Source organism: Oncorhynchus gorbuscha, unplaced genomic scaffold, assembly GCF_021184085.1.
Source record: "Oncorhynchus gorbuscha isolate QuinsamMale2020 ecotype Even-year unplaced genomic scaffold, OgorEven_v1.0 Un_scaffold_1602, whole genome shotgun sequence".
NCBI classification, from domain to species: domain Eukaryota; kingdom Metazoa; phylum Chordata; class Actinopteri; order Salmoniformes; family Salmonidae; genus Oncorhynchus; species Oncorhynchus gorbuscha.
The window spans coordinates 52299-65851 of record NW_025746333.1 but is presented as its reverse complement, the minus strand read 5'-3'; the positions used below and the strand labels follow the sequence as shown (position 1 = coordinate 65851).

Genomic DNA, 13553 nt, shown 5'->3' with positions numbered 1-13553 from the left:
TAGTCAGCTACCCAACCAGACACAGTGTACAAGTACTCTGTCGCTTTAAGGGAAACAATACCCAACATTCTCCAGTGAGGAAACTTTATTTTTCAACGGAGTCAAGCGGCGATACATTGTATCCGTGATAACGAATGGTTAGATGAAACAATTTGAAACTGGTTACAAAGTATCTATTCTACTGTTATTGTTTCCCGAACTCTGACATTGCTTTTGACCGAGACTGTTCGTGTCATCCGTCACAGATGCAATAACATCCGCATTGACTGGAGCCAAAATGTAACCCATTAAACTTCTATTTTTCAATGCAGTCGTCACTTGGCAGCCTGTTGGCGAGCGCTAGACAATACCTAGAGCCATTTCTCAGAAGGCTACTAAAACAACACATAACCACGTACAAGTACAACTTCACATCTTATGTCAAACACTTCAACGTGTTTAAAAGCCACCGTTGTTCCAGAAAGCCTCTATGTAATGCTGACCTCCCGCCAGGAGGAGTTTGCCAGCTCGCCTCGCATTCCACAGGACAAATACTGATCAGAACATCGTTAAAGAGTCACACAGAAGATCACATGCCCTGTGTTTAAATATACACTTTATATTAGTTGTTATTGTGTGTGTGTGGCATAGAGGTGGTGGTACACGTTGACCCAATGTGTTTGTGTGCTGACTTGGTCGGAATCTCTTCACGCGCTGTAACATTCCTGTTTGGTGCAAAGAGTTCTTTTAAGCGCTGGAACTTTGGTCACTGGTCCAAATGAACATGCTCGCCCTTCCACACATATACTTATATTGAGGTCACAACATTGACTAGCCTAAGCATATAGCATTTGATAGGCTAGTCCAGGTTCATTGAATTTAACATTGTTTAACTGTGTCTGACCTTTTCAACCAAAAAATGTCATTTACAAGTCTTTGCTTCCCTGAACTTAGAACAACTCACTACGGAATGTGACCCTTAAAATCCCCATGCTGTTTCAGTAACTATGGAGACGCTTGTCCAGTAGGGGATGCATCTCAATAGTCTGGCTTGGCTTCCTAACCTTTTATGTCTCCTTTCCTTCATCTGTATAGAACATGAGATGACTTGACAAATGCCCATTAGCCATCCTTCACATTGCTATCTGTGTGTTATCCTATCTTGTATTTTGAAATCAGCACAAAGGCAAGCAGAGAGACAAGGAGAGAAAAGCCACTAGACTATTGAGATACACCCTCTCTCTCTGTGTGAAAGATGACTTTGTTTCTGTGAAAAATACACCTCTACTGCCCCCTTGTGGATATCTAGGGGAACTGTAGTTTGGTTTAGGTCTAGAGGCCTTCCCTGTTAATATTGTCACAGAAATAGTCAAAGTGTCAAAGTGTAATTGTCTTTGCCATTCTATGAGTTGATTGCTAATAGTAGTTCCACAACATGGCTGTTGTTCATTTCTCAGATACACCACGTATTCTTTATCCCTTTACACTTGTGTCTATAAGGTAGTCGTTTTGGAATTGTTAGCTAGATTACTCGTTGGTTATTACTGCATTGTCGGAACTAGAAGCACAAGCATTTCATTACACTCGCACTAACATCTGCTAACCATGTGTATGTGACCATTAACATCTGCTAACCATGTGTATGTGACCATTAACATCTGCTAACCATGTGTATGTGACCAATAACATCTGCTAACCATGTGTATGTGACCATTAACATCTGCTAACCATGTGTATGTGACCATTAACATCTGCTAACCATGTGTATGTGACCATTAACATCTGCTAACCATGTGTATGTGACCATTAACATCTGCTAACCATGTGTATGTGACCAATAACATCTGCTAACCATGTGTATGTGACCATTAACATCTGCTAACCATGTGTATGTGACCATTAACATCTGCTAACCATGTGTATGTGACCAATAACATCTGCTAACCATGTGTATGTGACCATTAACATCTGCTAACCATGTGTATGTGACCATTAACATCTGCTAACCATGTGACCATTAACATCTGCTAACCATGTGTATGTGACCATTAACATCTGCTAACCATGTGTATGTGACCATTAACATCTGCTAACCATGTGACCATTAACATCTGCTAACCATGTGTATGTGACCATTAACATCTGCTAACCATGTGTATGTGACCATTAACATCTGCTAACCATGTGTATGTGACCATTAACATCTGCTAACCATGTGTATGTGACCATTAACATCTGCTAACCATGTGTATGTGACCAATAACATCTGCTAACCATGTGTATGTGACCATTAACATCTGCTAACCATGTGTATGTGACCATTAACATCTGCTAACCATGTGTATATGACCATTAACATCTGCTAACCATGTGTATGTGACCAATAACATCTGCTAACCATGTGTATGTGACCATTAACATCTGCTAACCATGTGTATGTGACCATTAACATCTGCTAACCATGTGTATATGACCATTAACATCTGCTAACCATGTGTATGTGACCAATAACATCTGCTAACCATGTGTATGTGACCATTAACATCTGCTAACCATGTGTATGTGACCATTAACATCTGCTAACCATGTGTATGTGACCAATAACATTTGATTTGATGATTTTTGTCTCCCGAGTGGCACAGCAGTGTCAGGCACTTCATCTCAGTGCTTGAGGCGTCACTACAGACACCCTGGTTTGATTCCAGGCTGTATCACAGCAGTGTCAGGCACTTCATCTCAGTGCTTGAGGCGTCACTACAGACACCCTGGTTTGATTCCAGGCTGTATCACAGCAGTGTCAGGCACTTCATCTCAGTGCTTGAGGCGTCACTACAGACACCCTGGTTTGATTCCAGGCTGTATCACAGCCAGCCATGATTGGGAGAACCATAGAGCAGGGCGCTCAATTGGCCCAGCGTCGTCCATCATTGTCAATAAGAATTTGTTCTTAACTGACTTCTCTTGTTAAATTAAAGGTTACATTGGTAGTGGATGGGGTTCGTTTTCTTAAAGCACTTTGAGACCCAGAGGAAAGCACAATACCTTTTAAATGTATATATATATTTATTCAAGCTTTATTTAAGTAGGCAAGTTAGTTAAGAACAAATTCTTATTTACAATGACGGCCTACCAGAAGGCAAAAGGCCTCCTGTGGGGATGGAGGCTGGGATTAAAAATAAAAATTGAGGACAAAACACACATCACAACAAGACACCACAACACTATAAAAAGAGAGACTTAAGACAACAACATAGCATGGCAGCACCACATGACAACACAGCATGGTAGCAACACAACATGACAACAACATGGTAGCAACACAACATAACAACAGCATGGTAGCAACACAACATGACAACACAGCATGGTAGCAACACAACATGACAACAACATGGTAGCAACACAACATAACAACAGCATGGTAGCAACACAACATGACAACAGCATGGTAGCAACACAACATAACAACAGCATGGTAGCAACACAATATAACAACAACATGGTAGCAACACAACATGGCATCAACATGACAGCAGCACAACATAAAACATACCATAAAACATGGTACAAACATTATTGGGCCCAGACAGCAGCAACAATACATCATGCGAAGCAGCCACAACTGTCAGTAAGAGTGTCCATGATTGATTCCTTGAATGAAGAGATGGAGGTTGGGGTAGAAGCTGTTTAGAAGCCTCTTGGACCCAGACTTGGCACTCCGGTACCGCTTGCCGTTCTGTAGCAGAGAGAACAGTCTATGACAGGGTGGCTGGAGTCTTTGACCATTTTTAGGGCCTTGCTCTGACACCGCTTGGTATAGAGGTCCTGGATGGCAGGAAGCTTGGCCCCGATGATTTACTGGGCCGTTCGCACTACCCTCTGCAGTGCCTTGCGGTCTGAGGCCGAGCAGTTGCCATACCAGGCAGTGATGCAAACCGTCAGGATGCTCTCGATGGTGCAGCTGTAAAACCTTTTGAGGATCTTCGGACCAATGCCAAATCTTTTCAGTCACAATAGGTTTTGTCGTGCCCTCTTCACGACTGTCTTGGTGTGCTTGGACCATGTTAAGTTGTTGGTGATGTGGACGCCAAGGAACTTGAAGCGCTCAACCTGCTCCACTACAGCCTCGTCGATGAGAATGGGGGCGTGCTCGGTCCTCCTTTTCATGTAGTCATCAATCATCTCCTTTGTCTTTATTACGTTGAGGGAGAGGTTGTTGTCCTGGCACCACACGGCCAGGTCTCTGGCCTCCTCCCTATAGGCTGTCTCATCGTTGTTGGTGATCAGGCCGACCACTGTTGTGTCATCAGTAAGTATTTTAACGCAGTTCTGGAAAGCCCTGTAATAATGGAGTCCATTGTTGTTGTATGGAACTATCATAGAAATATAATCTCTAGAAAGGACTTGTAACCTCTATATGGAACTTTCATTGACTTGAATGGGGAGAGCCCGGTCTATAGATTCTGTTTCTATGCTGCCGTACGTGTTCACGTGACTGGGTTAATATGTTGTGGCTGACTCTTGCCCTGGCACATGTTATACAGATGGTCTTTGTCTGTGTCCTGTACCCTGCCTTTGTGCTACTGTATAACCACTCTGTATACAACACACACACACACACACACACACACACACACACACACACACACACACACACACACACACACACACACACACACACACACACACACACACACACACACACACACACACACACACACACACACACACACACACAGAGGGAGAGAGAGGGGGCAGTGTGGAATCTGAGAAATGACAGTTATGTCACATTAATAAACATTTAGTTATTAACACATCCCACGATGCATTTCACCTCCCACACTAACTAACACAAGTGCATCACACATTGTCCTTCTACTCTGACAAACAACTGCAGTAGCTGGAACAAACAACTTGTAAATACATGACTGCAGTAGCTAAAACAAATAACTGGTAAATATGAGTGTAGTAGCAATTACAAACATGTTGTAAAATACTTTATTATATCATGTATAAATTACACTCACCAAGAAGAAGTTAACACAGAAAACTCAAATCAGAATAAAAACAACCAGAGGATGATGTCATAATGAAAACAACTAGAAGATGACGTCATAATGAAAACAACTAGAAGATGATGTCATAATAAATACAACTAGAAGATGATGTCATAACAAAATAACAAAGCTGTCTACAAGTGGTCATAAGAAATGGAGAAAAACCAAGCACATTTTCTGAAACGTAATCCTAAGCATTTTCTTATTTACATGTTGACCTGTCTCTCCTTCACTTTAGTGTTTAGTGACGGGGTTGTATTCATTAGGGCATAATGTTGCAAAATGTTTTACAATGGACAACGAAAATGAACATTTCTTATTGGACACGTTCAGGTAATCCCTCCCTGTTTCAGTCCATTTTCTCCCAAAGTAATGAACACAACCCTGGTTTGACACGGTTCAGACATACTCCTTCTCCTCTACCACCACAGGCAGTGGGTTACTCCTCCCACCTCCCCCAAAAGTAGGCGTCGCCCTAACCCCTGGAGGGGAGGAGCCTGCGTTCAGCAGAGCCCCTCCAACCAGCAGCAGAATTCCCGCCCCCCAGCCCAGATACAAGGCGGGGCCTAACTCTCTCTTCAGGGGCGCGGCGACTTTTGGATCGTAAAAATCCCTGACCACGGCGTAGGCCGTCCAGCAGATGGGTATCAGGTAGAGCAGCCCAGAGAAGAAGAACAGAGCCCCAGCCACGCGGGCTAGCCTAGCCTTGGACGAGTAAGCTCCTTCCCCTAGACACTTGGTGCACTTAGCCCCAGCCACGCCTAGCAGGAGGGCGAAGAGGCAGAAGAGGAGGGAGAGCACGGAGAGGGTACGGGACACCTGGGCGGAGACGGGGAGGGCCAGGGTAGAGTCGTAAGTCTTACACTGGATCTGTCCCGTACTCTGGGACAAACACGTCATCCATAGCCCCTCCCAGAGAACCTGGGCGATCACGATCTCCCCGCCCGCGAAGGCGGAGACTCGCCACAAGGGGGCGGCGCAGACGAGAGCCCCGCCCACCCAGCCCATCATGGCCAATAGGAGGCCAAGTAGCTGTAGACCTGTGGACGCCATGGCGACGTGCAAAAGTCCCAAACAGTTCTGTTCAACTGGGCCTCTGGTGTGTTTCCCTGGTTTTCACTAGATGATGAGTGTTGTCAAGATGGCGTCAAATCCTCCTCTCTTCTCCAAAACAATGATTACAGGTGACAGAGGTTCCCCTCGATAATGTGTTCTTGTACGTTCCGGGATTTGTCTCTTTCCTCTTGGTTGAATATCCAGTAGTTCTGTGTCTTATGGTAGAAACAGTGATGGTCTCCTCTTCCACATCCTCAGACGGGTCAACAGCAACAACAATATTCCTGCCAGGACATGATGAAGAAATGCATTGTAAATACTCTGAACCTATGTTTATGTTAATGTATACACACATAATAATTCCCAACATAGTAAAATGATAACATGTCCCAACATATTAGCCTAATAACACGCGATATGACATAATAACCAGTAACTCTTAGACATTTCAGAAAGCAACAGAATCAAAACAGTCATTCTGACATGATAAGACAGTTACAGAGATAACCATGATAAGACAGTTACATAGATAACCATGATAAGACAGTTACATAGATAACCATGATAAGACAGTTACATAGATAACCATGATAAGACAGTTACAGAGATAACCATGATAAGACAGTTACAGAGATAACCATGATAAGACAGTTACAGAGATAACAATGATAAGACAGTTACATAGATAACCATGATAAGACAGTTACATAGATAACCATGATAAGACAGTTACATAGATAACCATGATAATACTTACTATTCAAACCCCAGAGGACTCTGCAGCTGTCTACCAGTGGACAGAATGAAGAGGTCTGTCCTGGGTAGTGTGACACTGTGGAGTAGGAGAGGTCTGTCCTGGGTAGTGTGACACTGTGGAGTAGGAGAGGTCTGTCCTGGGTAGTGTGACACTGTGGAGTTGTAGAAGTCTGTCCTGGGTAGTGTAACACTGTGGAGTTGTAGAAGTCTGTCCTGGGTAGTGTAACACTGTGGAGTAGTAGAGTCCTGTCCTGGGTAGTGTAACACTGTGGAGTTGTAGAGGTCTGTCCTGGGTAGTGTAACACTGTGGAGTAGTAGAGTCCTGTCCTGGGTAGTGTAACACTGTGGAGTAGTAGAGTCCTGTCTTGGGTAGTGTGACACTGTGGAGTAGGAGAGTCCTGTCCTGGGTAGTGTGACACTGTGGAGTAGGAGAGTCCTGTCCTGGGTAGTGTAACACTGTGGAGTAGTAGAGTCCTGTCTTGGGTAGTGTGACACTGTGGAGTAGGAGAGTCCTGTCCTGGGTAGTGTGACACTGTGGAGTAGTAGATGTCTGTGATGGTGTGTTCATTCCCCTGTCAAACACACAGACTGACCAGACTGTCTCACTGGAGCCCAGCTTAACATAGAGGAGTGGGAGGAGAGCAGCACTCAGCTGGGCTGGGTACTATGACACACACACACACACACACACACACACACACACACACACACACACACACACACACACACACACACACACACACACACACACACACACACACACACACACACACACACACACACACACACACACACACACACACACACACACACACACACACACACAGTGAAGGAGGGGAGCAGCACCCAGCTGGCCACAATGTCACACCCAGGCACAGACACACATCCATGCACCCACACACACCACACACACTAGCATGCACACACATAAGGGCACACACACACATGCATAACAGATTAGCAACACAATGCAACGTTATGTCCCACAGACTGACAAGGCTTCTACAAGGGTTTTTCATGAACTATATGAAACTATCGTTCTCCATGTGGTACTTCTCTGTATTACTGTCTGACTCAGTGTGTCTTCCATCATGTATTTTAGCAGTTAAAGTGTTAACATTCTAGATTCAGTTCATGTCTTCTATCATGTATTTCAGCAGTTAAAGTGTTAACATTCTAGATTCAGTTCATGTCTTCCATCATGTATTTTAGCAGTTAAAGTGTTAACATTCTAGATTCAGTTCATGTCTTCCATCATGTATTTTAGCAGTTAAAGTGTTAACATTCTAGATTCAGTTCATGTCTTCCATCATGTATTTCAGCAGTTAAAGTGTTAACATTCTAGATTCAGTTCATGTCTTCCATCATGTATTTCAGCAGTTAAAGTGTTAACATTCTAGATTCAGTTCATGTCCTTTCTCAATAGCAAGGCTATGCTCACTGAGTCTGTACATAGTCAAAGCTTTCCTTAATTTTGGGTCAGTCACAGTGGTCAGGTATTCTGCCGCTGTGTACTCTCTGTTTAGGGCCAAATAGCATTATAGTTTGCTCAGTTTTTTTGTTAATTCTGTCCAATGTGTTAAGTAATTATCTTTTTGTTTTCTCATGATTTGGTTGGGTCTAATTCTGCTGCTGTCCTGGGGCTCTGTAGGGTGTGTTTGTGTTTGTGAACAGAGCCCCAGGACCAGCTTGCTTAGGGGATTCTTCTCCAGGTTCATCTCTCTGTAGGTGATGGCTTTGTTATGGAAGGTTTGTGAATCGCTTCCTTTTAGGTGGTTGTAGAATTTAATGGCTCTTTTCTGGATTTTGATAATTAGTGGGTATCGGCCTAATTCTGCTCTGCATGTATTATTTGGTGTTCTACGTTGTACACTGAGGATATTTTTGCAGAATTCTGCATGCAGAGTCTCAATTTGGTGTTTGTCCCATTTTGTGAAGTCTTGGTTGGTGAGCGGACCCCAGACCTCACAACCATAAAGGGCAATGGGCTCTATGACTGATTCAAGTATTTTTAGCCAAATCCTAATTGGTATGTTGAAATTTATGTTTCTTTTGATGGCATAGAATGCCCTTCTTGCCTTGTCTCTCAGATCGTTCACAGCTTTGTGGAAGTTACCTGTGGCGCTGATGTTTAGGCCAAGGTATGTATAGTTTTTTGTGTGCTCTAGGGCAACAGTGTCTAGATGGAATTTGTATTTGTGGTCCTGGTGACTGGACCTTTTTGGAACACCATTATTTTGGTCTTACTGAGATTTACTGTCAGGGCCCAGGTCTGACAGAATCTGTGCATAAGATCTAGGTGCTGCTGTAGGCCCTCCTTGGTTGGTGACAGAAGCACCAGATCATCAGCAAACAGCAGACATTTGACTTCGGATTCTAGCAGGGGGAGGCCGGGTGCTGCAGACTTTTCTAGTGCCCGCGCCAATTCGTTGATATATATGTTGAAAAGGGTGGGGCTTAAGCTGCATCCCTGTCTAACCCCACGACCCTGTGTGAAGAAATGTGTGTGTTTTTTGCCAATTTTAACCGCACACTTGTTGTTTGTGTACATGGATTTTATAATGTCATATGTTTTACCCCCAACACCACTTTCCATCAGTTTGTATAGCAGACCCTCATGCCAGATTGAGTCGAAGGCTTTTTTTAAATCAACAAAGCATGAGAAGACTTTGCCTTTGTTTTGGTTTGTTTGGTTGTTAATTAGGGTGTGCAGGGTGAATACATGGTCTGTTGTACGGTAATTTGGTAAAAAGCCAATTTGACATTTGCTCAGTACATTGTTTTCATTGAGGAAATGTACGAGTCTGCTGTTAATAATAATGCAGAGGATTTTCCCAAGGTTACTGTTGACACATATTCCACGGTAGTTATTGGGGTCAAATTTGTCTCCACTTTTGTGGATTGGGGTGATCAGTCCTTGGTTCCAAATATTGGGGAAGATGCCAGAGCTAAGTATGATGTTAAAGAGTTTTAGTATAGCCAATTGGAATTTGTTGTCTGTATATTTGATCATTTCATTGAGGATACCATCGACACCACAGGCCTTTTTGGGTTGAAGGGTTTTTATTTTGTCCTGTAACTCATTCAATGTAATTGGAGAATCCAGTGGGTTCTGGTAGTCTTTAATAGTTGGTTCTAAGATCTGTATTTGATCATGTATATGTTTTTGCCAAAAAGATTGGAGAAGTGGTTTACCCATACATCTCCATTTTGGATAGATAATTCTTTGTGTTGTTGTTTGTTTAGTGTTTTCCAATTTTCCCAGAAGTGGTTAGAGTCTATGGATTCTTCAATTACATTGAGCTGATTTCTGACATGCTGTTCCTTCTTTTTCCGTAGTGTATTTCTGTATTGTTTTAGTGATTCACCATAGTGAAGGCGTAGACTCAGGTTTTCCGGTTCTCTATGTTTTTGGTTGGACAGGTTTCTCAATTTCTTTCTTAGATTTTTGCATTCTTCATCAAACCATTTGTCATTGTTGTTAATTTTCTTCGGTTTTCTATTTGAGATTTTTAGATTTGATAGGGAAGCTGAGAGGTCAAATATACTGTTAAGATTTTCTACTGCCAAGTTTACACCTTCACTATTACAGTGGAACGTTTTACCCAGGAAATTGTCTAAAAGGGATTGAATTTGTTGTTGCCTAATTGTTTTTTGGAAGGTTTCCAAATTGCTTTCCTTCCATCTATAGCATTTCTTAATGTTACTCAGTTCCTTTGGCTTTGATGCCTCATGGTTGAGTATTGCTCTGTTCAAGTAGACTGTGATTTTGCTGTGGTCTGATAGGGGTGTCAGTGGGCTGACTGTGAACACTCTGAGAGATTCTGGGTTGAGGTCAGTGATAAAGTAGTCTACAGTACTACTGCCAAGAGATGAGCTATAGGTGTACCTACCATAGGAGTCCCCTCGAAGCCTACCATTGACTATGTACATACCCAGCGTGCGACAGAGCTGCAGGAGTTGTGACCCGTTTTTGTTGGTTATGTTGTCATAGTTGTGCCTAGGGGGGCATATGTGGGAGGGGATGCTGTCACCTCCAGGCAGATGTTTGTCCCCCTGTGTGCTGAGGGTGTCAGGTTCTTGTCCGGTTCTGGCATTTAGGTCGCCACAGGCTAGTACATGTCCCTGGGCCTGGAAATGATTGATTTCGCCCTCCAGGATGGAGAAGCTGTCTTCATTAAAATATGGGGATTCTAGTGGGGGGATATAGGTAGCACACAGGAGGACATTTTTCTCTGTTAGGATAATTTCCTTTTGAATTTCTAACCAAATGTAGAATGTTCCTGTTTTGATTAATTTAATGGAGTGAGTTAGGTCTGCTCTATACCAAATTAGCATACCCCCTGAGTCCCTTCCCTGTTTCACACCTGGTAGTTTGGTGGATGGGACTACCAGCTCTCTGTAACCTAGAGGGCAACCAGTGGGTCCGTCTCCTCTATACCAGGTTTCTTGCAGGATGACAATGTCTGTATTACCGATTTCTTTGGTGAAGTCCGGGTTTCTGCTCTTTAGGCCAAAGGCAGATGACCTCAGGCCTTGGATATTCCAGGATAATATAGTGAAGGCTTTTTTGTTCCATAGAGTGTCCAATGTTGTTGGTCGTTTTTTGGCCTCAGGTCAGTAAGTGTGAGCAGAGCCTGCTGAGCATCTGGTACATGCCATTGGCTTGGGCGAGTGTGTGGGTGGGGGTTGGGACTGTTAGCCCGCTCACTACCTGGGCGTATGTGTGGCTTCCATGTTGAGGCCCTCTTTGCGGGGGTGGGGTGCATGGGGTGGGCAGGAGTGGCATAGGTCTGATCTCAGGGGGCCTAAATGGGGTGTGGGCATGGTTGACGTGGGGGGGGTGTTGATTGGTTGGGGTGGGGGTGTGGATGTGTCTGGGTGTACTGTGGTCTGGATGTAATTCCTCTTGGCGTGGGTCCTCTATGTGTAGGTCCAGGGGGGGGTCCTGCAAATCTGGGAGGGTGTCTCGCTGGTCTGGGTGGGGAGTCTATTGATCTGTTGCTCCTGTGTGAAGTGTTGGGGATACGTTTGAGAGCGATGTCCTTTAGAGACCTGGCAAAGGTGGGCACTGCTGCCTTGTAGAGGTGGACCTGGTCATAGAGGCTGTTCAAGTCCAGGGTGGAGTGGTGGGCCAGGAAAACATTTGGTTTTGAGGCACAGTCACAGGAAATACTTGCGTTTACCCGCTGTATGGTAGCAGGGTGGAAGTCTTTTCGTGGTAGCAGGGTGGAGATAACCACTTGTGCGTTGGGGAAAGTAGAAGAAGCCTTTTCAATCACTCCCTTCAGTGCTGTTGCCACCCTTTCCTGCTGTGCTCTCAGGTCGTTTGTGCCTGTGTGTATTATTATGTGGCTGGGTGACCCTAGTTTGGCCTCAGACAGAAGGTCTAGGGCGCGCTGGGTGTTTGGACACCAGAGTTTAGACACACTGTGTTTGGGAAAAAGTTTTTTTTCTTCTATATATTTCCCATTTGAGTCCATAAGTAGTACAATATGTGTCTTGTGTTTGTCCTCAGTGGGTGTGAGGGGTTGTCAGAAGGGCTATCAGGGTGGCTGACAGGGGGGGTGCTCAGAGGCAGTGGGAGTCGCTGGGCTTGGGGTTCTTCATTTGTCTGTTCTGCTGTGGTGTCGACTCTATGGTCAGGGTCTGGTGTGGACTGTTCTGCTGTGGTGTCGAAACTTCTGTCAGGTGCTGGGGTGGACTGTTCTGCTGGCTTCTCTGTGGGGGTGGCCACCTCTCTAGTGGGTTGTTCTCTGTCACACGCCGTCCCCCTCAACCTCTCCTCCGTCCCCCTCACCCTCTCCTCTAATGCTCTGTTCTTCTCCTGATTCTGCTCTTTCTCCTGTTGAAGTTGTCTCACCACAGTCCAGAGTGCAGATATGTCTCTGTCCACCTCCAGCTCTCCGGGTCTGGTTAAGGGGTGTTGTTGTGCTGGACTGTTGTCTGGGTCTGTGCTGACTGAAGTGTAATCACCTGCTGTTCCAGCTCCACCTGTCTTACCTCCAGCTGGGTGAATTTGTCCTTCATTTCAATGAGGGAGTGGTAGTCTGTGCTGGGATATCTCCTTATCAGTGTTTTAGTGAAAGCTCTCCACCTAGCAGTGATGTGTGAAATACGTTGAATAAATAATCTGGGCCATTTACTTAAATATACGTATTCACAATAGTTCAAACAATAGTTCAAATGCAGTAAAATACAGAACAATATAGTATTTAGGAGGTTCTTCTTCATACACTTCCCTCAAAGAACATAGATCTATTTCACCTTGGTGACTGTTTCCCCCTGTGAGTAAAGAGGGGTGTGTCTTTCTCTTGGCAGTGCGGACCAATGAGGTGGAGGAGAGGGAGCGCTACAGATCCCAGTGGAGGAAGGAGGACAGGCAGAGAATCGTCGGTGACAGATTGGAGCTCTTCGTCGCCATAGTGACAGGGTTGTTGATGGGGGTTCTGACAGGTGGTTTTGGAGGTGTTGTCATGGGAGGGTTGACAGGGGCGGTGATATGGTTTACAACAGGACTGGTTAGGAACTGGTGGAGCCCCTGATTCACTGGGAGACGCCATGTGTCGGCTATGGATCTACTTATATAAAGACATCTGGAGGATAAAACCATTTTAATGTGTGTAGATGGAAGGACTTTGGTGATCATGTATCTTGATGCAATTATCAAACTTTAATTATGAATCATTTGGAAGTGAATAAAAG

At 44.4% G+C, this 13553-nt stretch overlaps 1 protein-coding gene across 1 annotated transcript; it reads right to left on the bottom strand.

Annotated features, from left to right (window-relative positions):
• Positions 1–4963: 4963 nt before the first annotated feature.
• Positions 4964–7544, bottom strand: LOC124023346 (claudin-9-like). The gene is made up of 2 exons (XM_046337858.1): positions 6850–7544; positions 4964–6376 (listed from the first exon to the last, which is right to left on the bottom strand). Exon 2 carries the CDS (start codon positions 6087–6089, stop codon positions 5436–5438), a length of 654 nt encoding a protein of 217 aa, XP_046193814.1. The 5' UTR covers positions 6090–6376; positions 6850–7544; the 3' UTR covers positions 4964–5435.
• Between the last annotated feature and the right edge of the window lie 6009 nt (positions 7545–13553).